The sequence below is a fragment of the Colletotrichum truncatum genome (genome assembly GCF_014235925.2).
Source record: "Colletotrichum truncatum strain CMES1059 chromosome Unknown Contig_0003, whole genome shotgun sequence".
Taxonomy (NCBI): domain Eukaryota; kingdom Fungi; phylum Ascomycota; class Sordariomycetes; order Glomerellales; family Glomerellaceae; genus Colletotrichum; species Colletotrichum truncatum.
The window spans coordinates 5,877,594-5,900,375 of record NW_027222400.1 but is presented as its reverse complement, the minus strand read 5'-3'; the positions used below and the strand labels follow the sequence as shown (position 1 = coordinate 5,900,375).

The 22,782-nt window shown below is 48.1% G+C and overlaps 8 protein-coding genes across 8 annotated transcripts; 4 read left to right on the top strand and 4 right to left on the bottom strand.

The window, feature by feature from the left end:
• Positions 1–332: 332 nt before the first annotated feature.
• On the bottom strand, positions 333–1,325 carry CTRU02_206496 (NmrA family protein; the record flags this gene model as incomplete). Its single annotated transcript, XM_036730106.2, has 1 exon — positions 333–1,325. One exon carries the CDS (start codon positions 1,323–1,325, stop codon positions 333–335), a length of 993 nt encoding a protein of 330 aa, XP_036578079.2.
• Positions 1,326–1,878: 553 nt separating this feature from the next.
• On the bottom strand, positions 1,879–2,728 carry CTRU02_206495 (uncharacterized protein; the record flags this gene model as incomplete). Its single annotated transcript, XM_036730105.1, has 3 exons — positions 1,879–2,264; positions 2,323–2,412; positions 2,470–2,728. The coding sequence occupies 3 exons, from the start codon at positions 2,726–2,728 to the stop codon at positions 1,879–1,881; spliced, it is 735 nt and encodes a 244-aa protein (XP_036578078.1).
• A 1,889-nt stretch (positions 2,729–4,617) lies between these two features.
• On the bottom strand, positions 4,618–6,394 carry CTRU02_206494 (uncharacterized protein; the record flags this gene model as incomplete). Its single annotated transcript, XM_036730104.2, has 3 exons — positions 4,618–5,372; positions 5,426–6,306; positions 6,363–6,394. The coding sequence occupies 3 exons, from the start codon at positions 6,392–6,394 to the stop codon at positions 4,618–4,620; spliced, it is 1,668 nt and encodes a 555-aa protein (XP_036578077.2).
• Positions 6,395–10,229: 3,835 nt separating this feature from the next.
• On the top strand, positions 10,230–10,436 carry CTRU02_206493 (uncharacterized protein; the record flags this gene model as incomplete). Its single annotated transcript, XM_070204730.1, has 1 exon — positions 10,230–10,436. The coding sequence occupies one exon, from the start codon at positions 10,230–10,232 to the stop codon at positions 10,434–10,436; it is 207 nt and encodes a 68-aa protein (XP_070061834.1).
• A 358-nt stretch (positions 10,437–10,794) lies between these two features.
• Positions 10,795–12,187, bottom strand: CTRU02_206492 (uncharacterized protein; the record flags this gene model as incomplete). Its single annotated transcript, XM_036730102.2, has 7 exons — positions 10,795–10,871; positions 10,926–11,007; positions 11,071–11,210; positions 11,273–11,402; positions 11,455–11,532; positions 11,606–11,643; positions 12,163–12,187. The coding sequence occupies 7 exons, from the start codon at positions 12,185–12,187 to the stop codon at positions 10,795–10,797; spliced, it is 570 nt and encodes a 189-aa protein (XP_036578075.2).
• A 2,639-nt stretch (positions 12,188–14,826) lies between these two features.
• CTRU02_206491 (cobW domain-containing protein) lies at positions 14,827–16,849 on the top strand (the record flags this gene model as incomplete). The annotated part of the gene is made up of 6 exons (XM_036730101.1): positions 14,827–15,009; positions 15,071–15,156; positions 15,220–15,516; positions 15,571–15,781; positions 15,835–16,023; positions 16,076–16,849. The coding sequence occupies 6 exons, from the start codon at positions 14,827–14,829 to the stop codon at positions 16,847–16,849; spliced, it is 1,740 nt and encodes a 579-aa protein (XP_036578074.1).
• A 1,141-nt stretch (positions 16,850–17,990) lies between these two features.
• Positions 17,991–18,473, top strand: CTRU02_206490 (uncharacterized protein; the record flags this gene model as incomplete). Its single annotated transcript, XM_036730100.1, has 1 exon — positions 17,991–18,473. The coding sequence occupies one exon, from the start codon at positions 17,991–17,993 to the stop codon at positions 18,471–18,473; it is 483 nt and encodes a 160-aa protein (XP_036578073.1).
• Positions 18,474–21,409: 2,936 nt separating this feature from the next.
• Positions 21,410–22,450, top strand: CTRU02_206489 (glycosyl hydrolase family 61; the record flags this gene model as incomplete). The annotated part of the gene is made up of 1 exon (XM_036730099.2): positions 21,410–22,450. One exon carries the CDS (start codon positions 21,410–21,412, stop codon positions 22,448–22,450), a length of 1,041 nt encoding a protein of 346 aa, XP_036578072.2.
• Between the last annotated feature and the right edge of the window lie 332 nt (positions 22,451–22,782).

Here is a 22,782-nt window from a genome sequence, read left to right as displayed (position 1 = left end):
TGTGGCCGTTTCTTACCTGTTGAGGGTTGCCACGTAAACGAGCAACAGAATCGTGCAGCACCGCCCCGATAGTCCATAACTGGGCTATCTCATTTACGTTATTCACTTCGTTTGGTAGACGGCTCTCTCAATCATGGTGGAACAACTAACCCCACGTTGGGGATGTCAAGTTGTCGGGGTATCCAGGGTTTCTCTTGTCGCGAGCCCGGTCAGGAACTCACCAGAGGTAAAATTGCATGATAAGATTTAAAAGATTTATATAAGTCACCCTTATTTGACCACATCATACATGAGAGATTCCTTAATCACCCTTTCTTTGGGAGCTTCTGTGCCTAGTTTGCAGCCCATCTAAGATCACCCGGTCCTCGCGTCAGCTCATCCTTGTGTTCCAAAAGCCATTCCCTCACAGAGGTAGGTTTCCTTCCAATCGTCCTCTCAACAAAATTATTCAAAGCCCAAATTTCTTCATTGGCCTCCTCAAACTTGAAGAAGTTCCACAATTCCTGCACAAGGTGAGGTCCCATGAAAGGGCCATAGAACCCAGAGAACGCCTCAAAGCTCCCGTCATAGTTGACCTTCTCTCCCAAAACTTCGGAGATAATGCCAGCTAGCTCTTCAAACTTCAGCCGGTCCTGGCCATTATTCATAGTATGAAAGGCGCCGATGTGCTTGGCGTTGGCGGACAAAAACAGTCTTCCGACAACTTCTGCGATATCCCTTGGATCCAAGAACGGCACACGATGTTCCGGCCAGATTAGCGTGTTCTTCGCCAGGACTGATTGCATCTGGATTGATAAGTTATCTATAAAAGTGGCTCCGCAATTGACATAGGTAACGGGCAGACCGCTTTCGTCAAGTACGCGTTTGGCGACGCGATGCTCGACCGGCAAAGATCCTCTGCCGAGCGTGGCAGGTATGCGTGATGGTGAAAATTCGGGAAATAGACCTGTAAAGCGGATGATGTGAATGACGCTGCTGGCTTGCTTCAAAGCAGACACCAGGTTTGTCATAGGGCCTTCTTCTACCAGCCCCGGAGGTGTGATGATGAAGACACCCTCTATGCCGGCCACCGCGGCCGAAATTGACGCGGAGTCCGCGTAATTGGCTTGAACGACTTCGGCGTTGGGAAATGCGTTTCGAAGTGTCTCTTCTTTGGATTGATTGCTCGTGGCAAGGCGGAGCTTGATTGTGGGCGCCTCCCGGGTTAGAAATTCGGTCAACGGCCGACCGATGTGACCCGAAGCCCCAAATATGAGAATGCTGGTCGGAATTGCTTTCGTGAATGCTGGCATTGTGAATGGATTGCAGAAATTTTGAAAAGGCATAGAAGATTGAAAGTGATGTGTACTCCATCCCCCTCATTCTAGTTGGAGGCAGATATATGTGTTTTATATCAGATGAAGACAGTCTTTCGGCTAACGGTTTCAATGAAAGACCCGTTCGCGGATGGATAGTATCGAGTCGGCGAAGGACGGACCCGAGTGGTAACTACGCAGGAGATCTTAACAACCAATCAGAAGCAATAACAGCACTATCTCATCAAATATGGTTCGTCTAAAGTCATGATACTCGGGACTATTCTACCTGTTAGAGAAACTACCCCGAGATTTTGATGGCCGTACAACCTCAACTCGCTGATTAGATTATTCACATTGGCTATTATAATATGAAAAAAGCAAGCTAAATTCGGATTGTTTCTTGGCAATGAGTGAACGTAAGAACTGATGTTTTCGCATAGCTGCCTTCTTTTATCGATCCCAGTATAGGTATCAAAGATGAATAAACAACATTAATAATAGCGTGCTTAGTCATGTTGAGGACGTGCCCTGTCCCAAACGCCTAACGGTGGCTCCATCTTGGGCGTCAGGGATATGACACTTAGTTGTACCGCTTCTCATACTTCAGGTTGTTAACATCCTCTGGGGTTTTTACCATGACCCTGGTTCCTCTAATATCCACCCTGCCAAGGAGCTGTTCGTATAGAGGGGCAAAATCTGAGCAGGTAGTCATATGAAAACCAGCAAATCTCTCTGAATCCGGCTCCAATTGGTACTGAACCCGATAGGCAAGATAAACCTCGTTGAAACGAATCGCATTCCCTTCGTTCTCCCGAGAGGCTGCAATGGCAAAGCTATACAGGGCTCCTTGTGACATGGCTGCTGCTGCGGGTGTGCCAAAGTCACCGGAGGCACCGGTGCACATTGTCCAAGTGCTATCCGCAAAGCCTTGTTCGAGCAGGTATGGCACAGTAGCATGATAGGCAACTGAAAGCTTGTTAGATAATCATTCCGTGGGCATTGAATTATTATTTGTGCCACTTACTGACGTAAGATTCAAAGTTCACCGCCATGACCTCGCGAAGGTCCGCAATCTTGAAGTCTAATATGGGATTTCTTGCGTAAGAACCACCAGCTAGAGCAATTATGTTAGCTCTGACCTGACCGGCTGAAAATCACCGATTCCACGTACGTGAGGCCCAGACATGCTGGAAAGCGGGAAGCTTCCCAGCTCGAACTTGGTCGACGATGTCATGAACTGATTCCTCTGAAGTCACGTCTGCCTCCACAACCGTGATGCCTTCACGGCTACCGACGTGACGGAACATCTTTTCCGCACCGGCTTGGTTGCGGACGACAGCAATGACATGGCGATTGGCCCGCCGAGCACCAATGATGGCAGCAACGCCTATGTTGCCAGATGCGCCAAACACAAGAACAGTTTCGGTCATCTTGTCTCAGTTGTCAGTTGGTTCTGTTGAGAATTAAGGAAAAGGCAATCGGTTTTTGGTTATTTTAAGGCTTCAAATCAAATTTTAATCAGTTTACTGAAGGTGAAGACGCTTCTTATACTAGATCAAGCTGGAGACAAAGTTCAAGCTCCGAGCTCGTCCTCCGAGGGCGTTCGCATGAGCGACTCAATGGAGCAAGAAGATTATCAATCAGATGTCTCTACCTTTGGGCGGCATTTATTTTATTCGGTCATTTAATACTGATTTGACCCGTTATCCATCCGAGTCCACTATGTTGAAGCATATGAATAGTCCGGACGCTGATTAATTGGTTTCGCGCGAACCCGCGAACGCGCGAAGTGGGATGCCGTAGCTACCGTCAAGTTAAACTTTCTACCTGCAGACGCATGGGTTCATTATTAATGGTAATAGGTACATTATTGTTACCACAGCGTTCACTACCGGAATAAGTACACTCATGTCAATTTTCTTTCCTGCTAGATGATGGTAGTACATTATTTGAAAAAGAATATATAAGATGATCTAAAAGCCATTGCCGACGTCATCAAAGTTTTTTGAGGGGTTGAGATTGAAGAGCTATAGTGTCGATTTTTAGCCCACCGTCTTCTAAGAATGTCTGTAACATTCAAGTCCTCTTCGTCAGTCATGTCGTGTTATACCTTGTGTTGAAGTTGTAATGATCATATGCTTTTAAATAGCAGGAGAAAACCAAGCATGTTAGACAATATCATTTCCTTTTTCTAAAGTTCTAGTCTTTTTTACGATGAGTTGCGCCTGTGGATGGGAATCCGCGAATGACATTAACGATATCGCGATACCGTTGACAATTATCACCACCTTTGCTTTTATTCGCCTGCCAACACAGCGACATTAACATCAGCTCCCTCCGCGACTCATCCCAACTTTGCTTGCTGCTTGTTCTGGATATTGCCCCCAAATAGACATGAAAGTATCACAGAATATTGACTACCGTCTAATCCGAAGTCAAAAACCGGACTACTCATCCTCTTTCGTTGGGGGCTGCTTCACCTCCGGGGCTCATGAATTGTCAAGATAAAAGAGCGTGGGTCGAGGCACGAGCAAAGCCAACTAAAAAGCGATACCGAACAATTTATCATTTCCTAACCGATTTCACCGTGGGCAAATTGCACGTCAGTAGTCTCACATCATCGCCGTACCAACAACTCACTCATCCCCAGGAGCGAGGCAAAGAAGGGCAGATGTCAGGCCGCACACTCTTCCCCTTCTGCAGTGACATACCCAGATCCTGTTGATTGCCACGTGTACTCGGCTCTTCCTTCCTCTTTCTAAAGACCACATCCGTCTAAAACTCTTGGAAATTTTTCACGGTGGCTATTTTTGGCCGAGTCAGGGGTTGGATACGTCCTCAGTTTCAGCATTCGTGCAATCCCCACACCCACTGATCTTGGGCGCCGAGAGGCAGACGCATTCTAAGCAGAAAAGAAGAAGGAAAAAACTCGAAGTAATAGCTTGTGGGATCATTTTCACTTTAGTAAACAGTCAGTCTCGTATGCAGCAGGTTCAGCGAGTACATTCATGAGCTTTGCAATGTGAGAGCGTTCATCATTAGCCGTGGTATTGATTGAGTATTGTACATGGTCTTTGGTGATCTTGACCAGTTTCGGTTGTAACTTGACAGCAAGGAAAATGTGTTATTGTGGCATGACAGGAAAACAAGACGTCATCCGTACTTTTTATGCTTTGTCCATCGTTTGGAAGGTCAATCATCCGATCCTCATCCGGTCTTCCCTTGGACCCTCCGAACATGGTCATCCCCCACACCAAACGGAATGTCGCCGTGTTATCGCAGTAAAGAGCGTCGTGATTTTTCTGAATGTTTATGCGGGCTATCCGATGTATCTTCCATCCGGGCCTCTCTCGGCGCGAGGCAAGCCACCCGGCTGTGGCTGGTATTGAGGTTGGTACTGCTGTTGGGACAGCATTTGGGGCTGTGGTTGGGATTGTGCTGGGGGCTGTGGTGGAGGTTGCGCCTGGTAGTAACTATCTGGGTTGTAAGGCTGGAACCCTATATTGATTGACTCTCGGTACGGCCCTTGGCCAAGTTCCTGATACATGTCGTATGTGGATGTTGGGTATGGAGCTCGTGCTATTGATACCGGTGGTTGTCGTTGAGCGGTGCTTATCCTTAGTGGCGCAGGAACGAAAGGAGGCTCGTCGTGGGGATCGTTGTTGGGCTCGTTAATTGACTTCTCGTAGTAGAAGCTTGTTGCCTGCATGTTCCTCGTGGTGGCGCCCTTGGCGGGAGGAGGAGGGGCCAGTGGTTGGGGATCCGGTATCGCGGCGTTGGCTGCCATGAACTGAGCAACCATTTGCTCCTCCATCTCCCTAGTTGTACGGTTTGCAATCTTGGTTTGGCGGTAGGTTGCGACCATGGCCTGTTCCATTTCGCGAGTGTCTCGCTTTGGTTGACTAAGTATGACTGATTCGCGCGGGAAGAAACCACCAGCTGCGTTAGGCCCAGGGCCAGGAGGCGTAGGGGCTGCATTCTGGTTCATATTCTCAGCTACGGCCGCAACCTTCTTCTTGCGCTTGTATCTCTTCCTGATGAAGATGTAGGCTCCGATCAGCAAAGCAATAACAGCTGTAGGTTTGTTAGCCGTGTCTCACGAAACAGAACGATAGCGTTTTACGTACCCACAACCGTGAAGGCGATACCTATGTTGAGGCTACGATTGTTGTTGTCTGAAGTTGCAGGTGCTGCCGAGACCGGGCTGTTGGTCGCCTCCATCTGTGCGTTTGATGGAACAAGATCCGGTCGAGGGGTTCCAGAGGCTGCATTTTCCACGGCAGGTGGTGGTGGTGGTGGTGGTAATGATGCTGATGGCGTTTCTGCAGCAGGAGGTGTAGATGGCTGCGAAATTTGTGGTGGCAGCGAAGGAGTTTGCCTAGACGGAGGAGATCGTTGGGGTGTTGTAACTGGACGTGATGAAGGTGTTGCAGCTGGTGGATCAGACGACTCTGGCGGCGGAACTGCCGCCGGCGGTGCACCGGGGACAAGTGTGATGAACCCCCTTGATGGTGGAATACTACTCGGTACCGCCGGGTTCAAGGCAGCCGGTGGCGCGGTTGGTAGAATTGTTGGAGTTGATGCCGGCGGTGCTGCTCCCGGAGGCGGTGTCACTGCGGGAGGTCGTTGTTCTTGTTCGGAATCGCTGGCACTTGAATCAGATTCAGATGCAGGAGCTCCCGGAGCTTTCGGGGCGTCAGAGTCACTGGCTGATTCGGCTTCTTTTTGCGCGCCGTTGGTGACACCCTTCTTTTCCTCTTCTCCTCCACTTTCTTCTTCCTCCTCTTCCGCCTTTCGGTTGTTTCCAGCCGGGTTGCTTTGTTCCTCTTCTTTTTTGTCCTCATCTTCCTCCTCTTCCTCTTCCTCTTCCTTTCCATTCGCAGGCTCCTGCTCTCCGTCTGCGTCTTCTGCCTCTTGTTCCGGAGTTGGTGAGCGGCGTTCTAGGTGACGGACCAAGTTGTGACGCGGCCTGCCTGGGAATTTGGAACCTGCTCTTCTCCTCCTCTGTCTGGTTTTGCAGTTAGTTTCGGAGGAATCATCGTTTGAAGGATTGCCTTAGCTCACCTCAGCATCGACCTTGTTTCTGTTCCCTCCATGACGGGCATTTGCTCAGTGCCTTCCTCAACATTAACGGCTTTGACGAACTAACAGACGAAATCGACCAGCGGTAATCCAATTCTATGGAGAAAAAGAACAGCACAGCTGTGAAAAGAGAAGCAGAACGAGAAAATAAAAAGACGCAAGCGTCTGAGAAAGAATCGAATCTCGAACCCGGCGAGTCCCTGAAAAGAAACGGACCAAGAACCAAGGAAAAGGTCGAGAGGAGGCACTCCAAAAGATCAGAGCTTGGGAACCCAACAATTATCAATACCACCACGCCTAACAGGGCTTCTCCCGTTCTTCTCCCGCCACACAGGCCTATTCCGCGCCCATGTCTTATCGTACACTCACATCAAACACCACCCCCAGAAGACGGAACAAGGGGGTAGACGATGAACATCGTCTCTGGTGGAGATGGTGTCCGTCTCTGGTGCGACAAGTGCACGCGAGGAAACCTCCGGGGATGTGACAGGGGACTGAGTGCCCAATCATGGCCTTACAATGACCCCGACGCTACGGCCACCAACACTGTTCAGCGCTGGAACCTACCCCCGGAGAGTCGTACCCAGGAGCTCCGTCCGAGGGTGTGGTCAAGGCGACCATTGGGGGGGGGGGGATAACCTGACCAATTACCCACTTATTTTGTGATTTGTGGGGCTACCCTGAGATCAGCTGACCATGGTCAGCTAGTTAGCTATGGTCAGGTTGAAATTCCTTAGCGCGGTTTGAAACCTCACCCTTGACATACTTTTTGTAAGAACATACGACATTTAAACGCTTCCAAATCCGTTCCGAATCGATTTACAATGGCTCTTCAATCGATTGAAAATCTCTTCCCTCGCCTAGAGGGAATAAGTCCTCTGTTAGAACCTACTAGTCTTGATGCAGAAGCTGAAGAAGACTTAAATCTTTACTATCAACTACCAGCCCAGGCCCAGTCTGGCTTACCAGTAAATGAGGAGGTAGGGATATATGAGAACGACTTTGGAATTAGTTCTAAATCGATTCAGGATCAACTCGAAACCGATTCAGAAATACCTCCAACACTTGTTTCATCAGAGGCAACCCGTTCTGGGCATAATAGCCTCAGGGATGTTCATGTACTTGCTCAAAAAGTAATCTTTCTACCTACATTTATAGAATATCCAGAAACAAGTGAGAATGGAGTCCTTTATGTTATTGATATAAGGACTTTAAATGAGGAGGATATTAAATCGCCTTGGAGAATGGTAAACGAACTACTTTTGAATCGATCCGGGATCGATCCCGAACTACTTCAGAACTAATTACATCACAGATTCAGTACAACCATGCCCGGCAATTCCCACCAAAACGGACGACTTCAGCATTCCTTCAAAATGCTGTTTGTTTACGTTCAACTTACACTTGTACAGGTGGAAAGGCATGCTCTTATTTCGATCAGAATCTTCCATGCTGGAAGCATCAGAAAGTTACCCCAGAAATCTTGCAAAGTATTGAAGCATTACGAACAGAGGTACTACAGTATGATCTCAAACGGAAAGCAGTTTCGTAAGCATTCAGAATCGATTCCGAACGGGTTCGGAACCCTTTTAGAAATAATATACTAATACTTATAAATAGATGGGCACAAGCACAGATAAAACGTTTCCAACAACATACCGCCTGCCGACCGTTTACAGAAAGATGTAGTCTTGAAGTAGTTAATACAGAGTATGGGGTAAGAAGCCTTTCTGAATGGATCGGGAATCAATTTGGAACTGATTCGGAATCACTTTAGTATATTCCAGGAACTTCCCAGATTACAGCCCGCTGCATCTGCTGGTCACAAAGTCTCCAAGGAGAAAACCATTATATTGGCTTTCCTCCAATCGAATTCCAGCTATATTTACCTCTAATCAAAACTATACTTCAAGGGGGAAGTATAGAAGAAAGCTCCCCTACTGATAGCTGTTATCTTTTTGCTAGCAATAAGAGGAGAATTACACGATGCGGTAAGTAAATTAGTATCGAATCGATTCCAAATGGGTTCCCAACTGATTCTGAATCAATCTAGACGCTAATCATATCGTTCCTGAAACAATTCTTCAAATTACGTGTTCAGTAAAATGGAACTTCTGGGTCCCGCTTGATCTAGAAGCTACCCCAGTTATTCTTCTAACTTCTCATGGGGTCCATTTACATCCACCACCACCACCAGTTAGAGCCCCAGCTAGTATTATATCTAGGCTGCAACAGGTAGTCCAGAAGATCAATCAACCTAGAACGGGGTTAAGTGAGAATCCTTCTAGAATCGTTTCCGAACCGATTCAGAACTAATCCAGTATTGATTCTAGATGCATTCCTACAATCTCGCGAACTTCAGGAATTCTGTGATACTTATAATAGCCAGACTATTACAAGCGTTCATCAAAGTCTAGCAAATACAGACTTCTTACGCTCAATTATCCGTAAACAAGAAGCAATTAGCTTTCCAGCAGGCTGTTCACGTCTAGCGATTTGGTATGAATACCAGTATGCTCAAACTAGGCGTCAAATTCGGGTATGAAGTGATTCTGAATCGGTTCTGAGCGGGTTCAATACTAATTTACTTATAGTATATTCAGTACTTTAATGATGACGGCAATACATACCTATGTATTGTATTTCATGCAGAGCAAGCTGAATTATGGAAGAAAGAGGCTTTTAATACTTTCCAGGTAGATACAAACTATAAACATCTAGCTGGAAAGGAGGAAGTTGAGGTTATTTGGGGATGGTATAATTCGATATCTTCGAAAGGTGCGTAATCGCTTCTAAATCGATTTAGAACGGATTCTTAACAGATTCCTAACTATTTTAGCAATTCCACTTATCCGAGTTTTTACCAATTCTGAAAGTACAGAAATGTATCAGCAGATGTATACAATTGTGTTTAAACTACTTTATAAGAAATTTGGATATAAAGTCAAGTGGAAACACCTTCATGGTAGGGGTCTACTAGGTATTACAGTTGATCAAGACCATAAAAACCTTATTGGTATGGGTTCTTAATAGTTTCTAAACCGATTCAGAACCGATTTATAACTAATTATCTAGGGTTTGGGAAATATCTATCTCTGGAATGTGACCCAGAGCATAGACCATGGGCATGGCAGGTTGAACGCTCTGTACGCTTCTGTTTAATTCATTTCCAACGAGGGATTGAGGCATACTGTACAGAAGACCGTAGCCCTGACTCTCTATGGAATCAAATGCGCAGCCTACTATTCTGCCGTTCCTCAGAAGACTACTTCGCTTTATGTCAGGCATTTGAGAGTAAGGATCAATTCTATATCGCTTCCGAATCGCTTCAGAATCACTTGGGAACTAATTTACTTAGCTGAACCTCAAATAAAAGCATGGGCTCAACATAAAGCCCGAAAAACAATTGCAGCTGGACTTAATCAGAACTGCTCTAAAATCCCCTTATCAGATTGGAGTCAATTCATACCTAATACAAATACTGTTGAGGTTTTACATGAAGCCTCATATACTTGGAGTAATCGGTATTTACCATTACTTAGATGTATCCAGAAGTAAGTTTGGAATCCCTTCTGAATTGATTCGGAATTGGTTTGGAATGCGTTGAGAACTAATTCAAAAGTACTTAGATGTGCAGAATACGATCGCCATCTTTTAGAGCAGGATACAGTGTTTACAACACTAGGAATCCGGCTTTCCTGGAAAGATGTTTCTATTATTGGCCGTTATAATACAGCTGCAAGCCGTTTACGTAAGTTAAAAATACTTTAATATTTATTAATAATTATTTCTAAATTATTTTAGAACTTAAACGCCAACGCCAGAGGTAATCCCGTGAGCAACTAGATAATGAACGTGTTGAAAGGCTTTTATCAACCCGACTCTTTACGTCTAGTCCCTCAAGGGGTACTAATTCAAGAAGTCCATCCTCAATTCCGAATCGATCCCGAAGTCTTTCAGAAGCGATTCGGAATCGATCCCCTCGTCTTTCCCATGCTTCATCTTCTGGGGTTATTAGGTCAAATACTCTCCAAAGAACATCTATTTCTAACTTAAGAAACGAAATCAGACAGGGACAACAAGATGACTTTGACTTACAGAAGCAAAGTCTAGAATTAGAAGAAAAGCGATTAGAATTAGAAGCAAGAAAACTTCTAGTTGAAAAACAGAAGCTTGAATTACAAGAAAAGGAACTAGAGTTAGCAGAGCGGCGGAGAAGGTTAGGACTTTGATAGCATATAGGATAGGTAGAGAATCGATTCTAAATCATTTCTATATTGATTTAGAAATGCTTTTTTAAAAAAAAGCTTAAAAACCGAACGCCCCGGGTATCTATAAAGAATTGATTCTAAAGCGGTTCCAAATCGGTCCCGAAAGAAGTCCCAAACTGGTTCCAAACCGATCCTGAATTGATTCAGGCCTCATCTTCTTCATCATCCTCAAAGCGGGCCCAGACCTCACATTCCTGATCGCGAAGGGCGGGAGGACATTCTGAATCGATTCGTAATTAGTTCTGAACTGCTTCAAGACTGATTCTAAACTTACTAGCATTGCGGGCAGTGGTGCAGTAGGTGCACTTGCCCTTGGCAGGGAAGCCGGCGGCGCGACGCATTTCGGCGAAGTTGATCTGTTGCAGAATCGATTCAGAATGGGTTCCAAAAGGATTCCGGATCGATTGAGAATCACTTACCACAGTTTGGTTGCCCCGCTTGCGCGTGGGCACGGCAAGAAGGGGGGGAGGGGTCTGCGCCTTCCGTTTCTTGGAAGGAGTCTGCAGCTCGCTGTCATCGCGAGCGCCGATGGCGATGCCGTGGATGCGGTCGTAGAATTCTATTCATAATCAGTTTAGAACTAGTTCAGAATCGGTACAGAATCAGTTCAGAATCACTTACCAGCTGCATCATCGTTCTCCTCGACGGAGTTCGCGCCGGACTTGCGGCTCTTAACCTTGGCCGGGACCCCGTCGAGCTTGTGCTTCTTGATGTGGTTCTTGAGGTTCGACTCGCTCGAGAACCGCTCCGTCTAATCGATTCGAAATTAGTTCTGAACTGATCCGGAACTGATTCTGAATTACCTTGGTGCACGTGATGCTGCTGGATCTACCACCCCAGCGGCAGTAGAGTTCGCCAGGGGCGAGCTTGACTTCGCCAGCCTGAATCGATTCAGAACTGTTTCTGAATCGTTGTGGAATCGCTTCTGAATCACTTACCTCGTTGAACACTTACAGAATCCTTGTATGAAGGCATGATGTCGGATTTCTGAACTGATTCGGAAGTAATTAGGAATCGGTGCGCCAGGGGGGGGGGGGGGGGCGCATACGATTTGAAAGGGTTACGGAGGGAAAAGGAAGAGAATCAGAATGGAAAAGGGTTACGGAGGGAAAAGGAAGAGAATCAGAATGGAATAGGGATTTAAATATTAATATGGGGTATGCACCCCAATCAGTAGTGGGACGCAATCAGTAACTGGTCCGTGCACCTGACCGATTAAAAATTCCATGGTCAGGTGGACCCACTTCACCTCAATACAGCCAATCATAAAATTGGTCAGATAGACCCATAATTCATTTAAATAAGTGGGTAATTGGTCAGGTTATCCCCCCCCCCCAATGGTCGCCTTGACCATACCCTCCTCCGTCCGGCGGGTTTCAAGTGAGCCCCGGCCGCTGTCACTCTAGGTCAACCCGCATGCCGCACCACAAGCCCCTCGATGGTGTTTGACGCGCTTCTTGGCGCTTGGCCTGAGGGCGCCTGAAACCCCCCAAAAATGTGACTGCACTCACAGTTTTTGCGAATTCTGGAGTCCATGATTCACTATCTTTGGGAATCGTTATCCACCATGTCGGGGTTTTCTTGACAATATCTCCACTTGAACGCCATGAGGACTGAGGGCAATGGAGTAAACAGGGCAGATGAGCTCGCGTGGGAGGCCTTTCATTGGGGGTCCTTGTCGGGGTTTAGAAACATCCATCGTCTTTTTTTAAATGTCGACGTTGATGAAATTGTCCTAAAACCCGAGGCTCTCGTCATCATCATGGCATTATCTCTGTTCCTCGGCTCATGAATTCTCACCCATCAGGTTCTGCAATTTGTCGGCTTAGGACGCATGATGCAGCAAACCAAATAATTGCAGATTTTAGCAGAAGTGATGGCTTTCTGCGTTCGTCATCGGCAACAACAGAAACCACTTAGAAGACTGGGATTAGGGAGCCGTCCTCTGGACTGGCCAAGATTCATCGTTCCTAGTCAGGTCAACTCGTGCCGACTCGAGCGGCAAAAATTGCAAGAGTGCCATGCTGGCTATGTTTGAAGGCCCATCCAAATGATCAATCAACACTCGCCATCACTGTCTATCGTGGCTAGGGCTGGTGGTGCCTGGGGTAACGAAGGCCATGGATCTCCGTCAGTTCGTGGTTCAAGGAGCCGTGGGTTGCCCACTACGGGGTCGTCGATGAAACGAAAATGCATGGGCACCCTGCGCCCATCTTTGCGACTCGTCGTCTGACAATGACGTTCCTTTCTCTACCATCCGGCCTAAATCCGTCTGTCTTAATATTCTATTTATACGGCATACTTCTTTTAATACCCTTTCTGAAAGCCCCGCGCCGGTTTTTGCTCGGGTGGCCTTGATACTACCAGTCTTTCGGCTACGATATCCTTTGGAGGCAACTCTTGTGCTCAACAAGAGCTAACGCGTTCCATGGTTGGTACAACAACGGATCCGACGTGTATTTAGTGATCGCAAGAAGGACTATATCACGTTAGGCTAGGTTCCCTCACTTGCCACACAGACGTTAGCATGAGAACTCAAGCCTGCGGAAGCCAACTTCCATCCCCACAAGCCATACCCGCTTTGAAGTCATCAAGGCCAATTGCACTACACATCCTTCGGAACTCACGCCAGCCTGTCTCAAAACTAGTTCACGTCGCCGCCTACGTACCGTTGTAGGGTCGCAAAATCTGGGAAGCCAATCGCAAGCTTAATTTGCTTCCCTTTCGTCTGTTTTAAGTCCAAAGTGGAAGATCTCGACTCCACGGCTGTGAGAGGCTCAATCTGCACACTGAAATTCATCTAATGAATCATGGACTTCCTTGGCACAAGTAACTGCTAGTGCTGGAGATGAGGTGGTGGTCACAAATATACGCCCAAGGTTTCGTATCTATTTATGATGTCGTCTTCATAGAGAAAATGAAATGAACTGTTTGATATGGGAAACAGTGTTCAAGTACACTTGCAATCAGTGATGACTTCTCTTGATTCCAGAGGATCGCTCATCTGATGACGAATGCAGTAGTATCAATTGGGTCTCCAGCCCTCAGTTTGGTGGGCTTATCAGTGGCCTTATCAATTTGTCCGACAATTTATTTGCCCTTGTTCGGGTGACCAGGGTCTGATGAATAATAAATTGTATGATTTATCCGTCGCGTTGCACGTGTCCAAAGCTTCGCATACTCAGTGCTGCCGTCAGTGCCGTCCTGCATCATTCCAATCATTTCCGCGCTGATACGGATAATGAGATCCCGATCAGAGTAGCAAGGAGTGGGGGACAATTCATACCGCCATTTCTGTCAACCTGTGCTGCATTATCCACCGCGCGTTGTCGCCTTTGAGAACATGAGAAGACGGCACAACTACCTAGTGGAAGACAACGGTTCAATAGACTACTCAGTTAGTAACACGGGCACGGAAAGCATTAGCTTGATTGAGTATCGCCTATCTTAAACGATACTCTATCCATATGTTTAGAAAACGATACTATAGTCTACAGTAGTGTCTTGGGCAATGCACCTTATTCACCGTGGTCCGGCTGTCATAGTGGTATCTTCTGTCGGCAAGGTGACCTCGGTGCTTGACTAGGAGTATGCATATACACCCTCGTCCGTCTTTTCGTTTGTAGTTCTGCTTGTGCCCAGCTGATCAAAGGAAAACCCCGATCCCAATCGCTCAAATATGTGCCGGTCTAAGCAAACCCGAGGGCTCAAAACCCTCTTCTCGATCGTATCATCGGCTCCTTTGCTGAAGTACTCCCGCCATCTAGATCGCCGAAACCCTCAGGGTCCTTAAGGGTCTTACCGACATTAGACCCTGCTTCCCTGACATACTTTTCAACTTTGGGAACATGTTCCTGGGAAAACGGCCCCGGTGGAGGTCTTATCGACCAATCATGACGAGGCCGATTCCTGATTACCGCCCCGGACCCAAGCTAGCCAATCCCGTATTGCAGTCCGGGGTTCATCATCAGAACCTGGATGGCCCGACTTGTACGATACGTGCTCAGAGCACCTTGATGGCATTTGATTCCCTGGAAGATGATCAGATATCAAACGATGGAATGTTCAGAGAGATGATATAAATATCCTGCAGTCGAAAGAATCGGGCTTGGTTTGATTTCATCCTCAAGTCTTTCAGTTCGTCGAGAAAATAAGGAGGAAATTAAGCCGTCAAAATGGGCAAGAAGCTTTCTGCGTCATCAACCAAGCCCAAGTCGGGCAGTGTTGTCGTCCCGGCGACGACCAACCCAAAGGCCAACAGCGACGTTCCAAAGCTTACCCGTAACGATTCTGGAGTCGATGTATCCAAAGTTTCCCAAGCAAAGCCATTGCCGGTTACTCTTCTTTCTGGATTCTTGGTCAGTAGCATCCTTGGAAACAGGTCAATAAGGCCAGGGCTACCACTTACACCGAATGCAGGGCAGCGGAAAAACCACTCTTCTCCAACACCTCCTCAAGAGCGAACATGGTCTTCGCATTGCAGTTATTGTGAATGACATTGGAGCGTAAGTAAACTAGTCCACGCTGAATTTGCTACATTGACGACTTACTGACGATGTTATTTACAGTGTCAACGTCGATGCATCCTTGATCAAGAAGAGCCACCGACTTACAAAAACGGAAGAGAAGGTCATCGCTCTACAGAATGGCTGTATCTGCTGCACCCTCCGAGGAGATCTGCTGGAAGAGTTGGTCAACCTCTCTGAGCTCCACGAATTCGACTACGTCGTTATCGAGAGCAGTGGTATTAGTGAGCCCGAGCAGGTCGCTGAGACGTTCGATGCTCGGCTCGCGGAACAGATGCAAGCCATGGGCGAGGGTCCCGAGGGTCTTGATGAGGATACCTTGAAGCTCCTTAAAAGACTGTAAGTGTCTGACTTGAATCTGTGACGAAACAAAGTTAACAAAGCTTTCCTCAGAGCTGATGCAGGTGGCGTCGATAAGTTTGCCCGCCTTGACACAACCGTCACCGTCATTGATGCCTTTACAATCTTCAATGACTTCCACACAAGCGACCTGCTCTCCTCAAGACGAGACGATGTCGTGCCCGAAGATGAGAGAACTGTGTCTGATCTCATGGTGGATCAAATCGAGTTCGCTGATGTTATCGTCTTGAACAAGATCGATATGGTACGCCTTCTTGTTCCACAACTGGTATTCCTCTGCTAACATAGTTAACTTAGGTCACGAAGAAGGACCTGGCTCGCGTCCTTGACTTGATCAAGAAACTTAACCCAAGAGCCAAGATCCTCGAGTCCAACTACGGAAAGATTGACGTCAATGAAATTGTCAACACCAACACATTCGACCTCAAGGTCGCACAGTCCGGTGTCGGTTGGCTGCAAGATCTGCACGCCATGACCGTCCGTGAGGTAAGCTTTTCAGGAACAATTCACAACGAACTCCGGACTAACCCATGTACAGGTCAACGGCCGAAAGAAAATTACACCCAAGCCTGAGACGGAAGAATACAATGTCCGCAACTTCATCTACTCAAGAACACGACCCTTCCACCCTAGGAGACTCTGGTCTCTCATCTACGACAAATTTATCCTCCAAATGGAAGCCCCTGAAGGCGAAGATGACGAGATGGATGAAGATGAAGACGACGACGCCGACATGAGTGACGTCGAGAAGGAAGACGAAGAATGGGAAGACGATGAGGAGGAGAAAGACGATGAAGACGACGACATGGAGGACTCCCTCGAGCCTCCGTCAAACGACGTTATCCTCGCCAACAAGACTGCTGACCCGCTCTTCAACCGTCTCTTCCGCTCAAAGGGCGAATTTTACCTCGCCACTCGACCGCACAGAGCCGGCGACTGGTCCCAGGCTGGCGCGATGCTGACCATGACTGGTGGTCGTCCTTGGTTCTGCACATTATCCCCCGAAGATTACCTGACGGGTGACCCAGAGGTCGACGCTCTTGTTGCACATGACATCAAGAAGGGCGGCGAGTGGGGTGACCGCCGGCAGGAGCTGGTGTTTATCGGAGAGAACCTCGACATCAAGGGTCTTGAGAAGGCGCTGGATGAGTGCTTGTTGAATGACGACGAGTGGAAGAAGTGGCAGAAGGTGATGAAGAACAAGAAGTGGAACGATGAGAAGAAGATGGATAAGCTGCAGGACATGTTTGATGACGGGTTCCCTGACTGGGCGGATGACGAAGAGGACCACGAGGGACATGACCATGCATGATCAATAATTTGGCGTTCAAAAGTTAATAGACACGAATAAAGTGAAATATGATTAAAAAATTACCATTTAACATGCTCTTCTTGGTGTTCGTTCAAGTGTGCTGGGTTTGATTTAGTTCTGTTACGAGATTGGGGTTTTTTCCCCCGGCTTTTCTCTTCGACAGTCAGTGAGAAATGAAGCTGGTATTTATTGGAACGGTTGGAATGACGAGTGCATGCTTTGAGGTATCAGAATTGAGCAAAGACGTCATTTTTACCCATGTTGAGGCATTAGCTACGGTTGCTTCACATGTTAGGTGGGTATAGTTGATCTTCATTCCAGCAACTGAGATACCCAGTAGATAACAGGAGAACGCTCGTGAATATTATTGTGATATTTTGACGCCATATAATTGGTGGGAAAGGTGTCTATTAATTCTTCCAACGATAATGTCAAGAGGTGTATTGCGTAACGTCTCGGTTCTTGCACACAGAGCTTACATTCTACAGAGGACTCTCTGACGACAGAACTGGCCGGATATTAAGCACTCAAGAGTAATTTAATGCAAGAATGTCGAGCATGGAGAATGCTTCATAAGTATCAACTGCTCGACCTTACGTGGAAGATACATGCTGCGACCTTCACCAAGTTATCGATGCCCATTATTCGCCCCCAACCAATCACTACCTCAGAGGGCTTGATGCTCCACATCCCGTTAAACGCCCCACACAACGAATGCGACAATCGCAGGTCATGAGCTTGATTCATCTTCAAGTTGCATTACGCGATTACCTGCGCTTGAGAAGATTGGGTAGAACCAGAGATGTTCAAGCCACCAAAATACAGAGGATGGTAAGGAAGCAGTATGAGTGGACGATTTGGTGACGACGTGGCTAGCTCCAAACCTAGATATGGTCCAGATACTTTCTATTGGATGTGGCTTGCAAACGCCACCTCGGACACTATCATCAACGCATCATATGTGGGCATTGTGCAAACAAGCGAGTGATGTAAACAATCTGCTCTTAACAACATCGCCGCTTGACGGACCACCTTCGTGATACCTTAGAAACCGCATCTTCGTAATACTTTTTAAGCAGCAAACTTTCAAGCCTTACAACAAGTCCATTCATATCACAAATTACGTCATCACATATTCTCAATGTCTTCTCCGCCACCAGAGGACAAGCAGACTAACAAGGACAAGATCCTTGCCCAGGCTTCCGCCAAACTCGAGGAAGCACAAAAAGAGGCAGAAGCAGCCCAACGCTCTCGTCAACAGGGCGAAGAGACCGAAGATACAGAGGAAAAGAAGAAGCTACTGGATGAAGCATCACGACACGAAAAGAAGGCCAAATCGTTGAACAAAGAATCCCAGAGGTTGCAGAGCGGTGTGTGGCAGGGTGGCGTAGGTGGCGCAGGCATTGGGGCTGGATTAGGAGCTGGGCTGGGTGCTGGTGTGGGAACCATCACATCTGCCGTCGTTGGTGGTGTGGCTGCGATACCAACCACCGGGCTGGGACTCTTGGTTGGTGCTGGCACCGGCGCGATACATGGGCCGTGGTACAAGTTGGAGGGACAAGACAAGAAAGAGGCTAGCGAGGATGATCAACCAAACGCTGGGGAAGAGAAGAAGGACTCCTAGTAAATACTCGAGGAAGCTAAACCGTGAGAAAGACGTTGAACAATCTAATGTTCCACGTTGACCTCATGCCCTGAGTTTGAGTTTCAGTACATAAGGTATAAATGGGTATTTAAATATACAACAACGAAAAATGAAGCGATGGGAACACGTTGATCTCTTCTGCCACCCGAACCAAAGAAAACATGATCTCGCACTTGTGCTTGACGGCTTGACGCTGGCATGACAGCCGGCACTTCGTCGAGTATTTTCTGCCCATGAAAAAATTTACTGCTCTAATGTGGATTGCTCCATGTAAAACCGGTTGTGGGAGACCCGCCAAATCTAGTGTATCGTATGGAATCGTCATGGTGCGGACACATCTCCCAAGTGGGCGTCTGGCCCCCAGTTAGGAGGCACGATGTTTCCTCGCTTCCGCTTCATGTATTGCCAAGAACCAAACTACCTAGCCTACAGCAGCGTTTTTGGATTGAGGAAGAACTAGTTTAGGCTTAGTGGTTGCTTTGTTTCTCTCCTACGATCGTAAAAGTTATAACAATGGCAGCCATATAAACAACGGTATTCGTATTCCGAGACGGCACAGCAGCTGGGGATTTCCATATGGCGAATACGCTCGCTAAACCCACTTTACAGGCCGAACATAGCACCAGCTATGGATGGATTCGTATCATGCCTACCGCTTCCCAGAAATAGTACAATATTGGCAATATTTGACCCTGACCTCGCTGGCAGCAATTTGTTTTGCCAGGACATGACAGGCCCAAGATTGTAAAATTTAGACGAATACACCGCCAATGTTTCGTGTAATAACATCCCGTCATCTCATCGTCAGGGAAGTCGGCTTCGGATACCTTTCCAAATAACTTCACTCAAAGCGAAGGGCATCTGAAACCACAAGAACTCTTCTGCAGCAGTGAAATGAGTCGTATCGCTGCGGTGAGCACATCATTGCCCTCTTTGGTTGACTATGCAATGGATCCGGGAGCAGACAAATGCTAAGGAGCAGTGGATACGGCAAATATTTCAAGTATTGGTTGGCTCTCGTTCAATCCGATTCTGCAGAGGCGCCTGAAAAAAATTCGATTTACATCCATGGGCTCTTTGGGCAGCGCCCATGGTAAGAAAATATCCATGGAGTCCGATATTAACCTATATTACGGATGGAATGGTCTTGGTGTTTTTCTCACAGACGGCCTTCTCCTTTGATGGAGCAAAGAGGAGCCACGGTACATGTCGTAATCTGGATCTACTGAAGATCTTTAGCGGAGTCTGACCAGCACAACAGGCATCTTTTCTCTCAACATGGGATGAGAGCACCGCCCAGTTGGCTGATCCAGGTCTTAATAGGAGTTGCTATGATATCTCGGCAGGCGGCACTTAAACAACCGTACTCTATTTTCACTCTAAATGTGAAGCGCTGGGTCAAGCTGGAGGGGCATCATGACGATTGCCACAGGCCCAATGCTGGTCAAGTCATGGCCGTCACGGTGCATGATTACAAAACACAAAGATCAAATTCAGTTGCCCACGCCTAACTGGCCTCGGCTTTAGGGACCGAGAAATTGTGACTTGCAATCAACTGCACATTCTGGACGTGTCCGAACATGGAGAGTCCTGTGATGGCTGCGAGCACGGCACAACAGTGGACACCTCCTTTTTTTTTTTTTTTTTTTCTGGTGTAGTTTTCGTCCCGAGTAAATTGATCTGCGACAGGGAATTGGGCCCAGCGGTTTTTCTCTCGCTGTGCCGCTGGCCCATGTTTCAGGTGGCGCCCACCACACTTCGGGGCGCGTCGATCACAAACCAGAACAAAGTTCAGCACAACATGACCTCCCGGCTACGATCCCGTCTGAAGGGAAACCTACTTATATTGTATCTGGGGAACTATGTGTTCTTTTTGGAAATACCGCTGTTTTCTGCTATACGTGATGCCTTGCTGTAGTAGCTTGTGTACTTGGCCCAAAAAGATGTCAACCAATATTTGTAAATGGGTACTTCTGGTCCCAAATCTCGCATAGCCCCTGACAACATACTGCCAGGGCTTGACCAACAAACGTGGCATATCGTCCGAAATTGTTAACCGCCAAACGGCGATAGACCTGGACGGGCATGCCCGTCAACGGCTTAGTCGAATGAGGCGAGTTGTGTGGACCCCGGGCAATCTATAAGCGACCGATTTGGAGGCCCATGCCAGGCACACGCAGCCGAGGACCCGTAGTTTGCAGGGGAGCGCTTTTCGAACCTATCGTAAGGGCGACTTTAGATGAACAGGATCATATAGGAATCGGCGCATGAGCCAAGCTTGGCGACCATATTTCGACCGTGATGCCCCCCCCATCGTGGACAGTCCTTCAGGGGTGGATGTCGTCAACCGTACTCTAGTTCTGACCCGATGAGGGGATCATCCCCGGCCGTGGGAGCCGTGCTTGGTGGGAATTTGATCCTGCAGATGGGTCGCTCCAACGTTTCAAACGAGCTTGCCCAGAATCCTCTTTTGATTCTAGTGGACGATATCGAACCCTTGCTTAGCCAACGTGGGCGAATCACCCCTTTTTGTGGTCAAGCCCACGATGCCTAGGGAGAAAGAAGATGGAATGACAGAGAGTGGAGAAGGCAGAAATATTGTTTGGTTCATGGGATGCCATGGGCCGCTGATGGGTAACGACTGCCAGGGGTGAGAGAATGACGGCTCGAGATATAAGATATCCTTTCTTCGCGGCCGTTAAACTCTGATTTCCCTTTCTCTCTTCGTTCTCAACCATACATCACTGTCTTTTGTCATTGTACAAACCACTCTCTTTCTTTTTTTTCGAATCTTCATTCATTCATTCCCTGGTGGAAAATCAAGCTTCTTCATTTTCTCCCGTCCAGTCTTTGTTCGACAACAACCACATTCTCTCTACCACCTCCCCAAAAACAACCAAAAACCAACAACCAAGATGCGTACCTTCGGTTTCCTCGCCGCCGCGGCCCTCGTGTCCCAGGCCACCGCCCACTACGTCTTCCCTACCCTGATCGTCAACGGCGAACAGACCGAGCGCTACGAGTTCGTCCGTGAGGCCAAGAACTCCAACTCCCCCGTCGAGGATGTCACCTCTGAGGGCATCGTCTGCAACAAGGGCGGCAACGACGATGACGTCCTGGCCAAGACCAAGACCAAGGCCGTCAAGGCCGGCGACGAGCTCGGCTTCATCGTCGAGAACGACATGGGCCACCCCGGCCCCCTCGCCGTCTACCTCTCCAAGGCTCCCGACTCCGTCTCCTCCTACAAGGGTGACGGTGACTGGTTCAAGATCTACGAGCTGACCACCTCCGACATCACCGACGCCGGTCTCCAGTGGGCCACGTACGTGAACAACGCCGGTATCCACAACTTCACCTTCACCCTCCCCAAGGAGGTCCCTACCGGCGAGTACCTGCTCCGTGCTGAGCACGTCGGTCTCCACGGCGCCGGCTCCAAGGGTGGTGCCCAGTTCTACATTGCTTGCGCTCAGATCTCCGTCGAGGGTGCTGCCTCCGGTACCCCCGCTCCCACCGTCAAGTTCCCCGGTGCCTACACCGGCGAGGAGCCCGGTCTGCTGATCAACATCTACTACCCTGCCCCAAGAACTACACCGCCCCCGGCCCCGTCACCTGGCCCAACTCTTGCGAGGACCACACCGCCAACCTCCTCGGCCAGACCTCCGACGGTGACTGCACTGGCAGCGACGGCGCCACCACCCCCGTCACCCCCGTCCCCTCTACTCCCGCTTCCGGCAACGGCACCGTCCCCGCTGAGCCCTCTGCCCAGCCCTCCCAGACCGCTTCCGCCGACAGCGACTGTGACAAGTCTGCTGCTCGCCGCCGTGCTCGCTCTATGCACCGCCGCGCTGCCCGCCTTGCCCGCGCTGCCTACTAAGTATCCCCATTGGGGACTTGGAAGGCGAAGATGGATGGAGAAAAAAAAACCTAGAAGTTGTTGCGTTGTTCCGAGCTTGTGATGCCCACTTGGGTATGCTTGCTCACAAACTTTCTTGTACATAAGTATGATTTAAGACACTGGATGTAAATGCGATTAGATATCGGACGATCCTTTGTGCCGAGGCGTCCTCATGTTTGATATATGAGATCATTTCAAAAATCTTTGGTTCCTGTTCCGTGAATACCTCGTAATATTTAAGCCAACAGCATCAGTGTCTGTGGTTTCCTGGTAGAAATCATTTCCGAGACGTTGCCTGAACGTTGATAATTTCTTTGATGATGATATGGATGGTAAGCTCCAGGTCCTCAACATCTGTGATTGTATCAGTGTCTGCTCTCCGAAGCACATCAT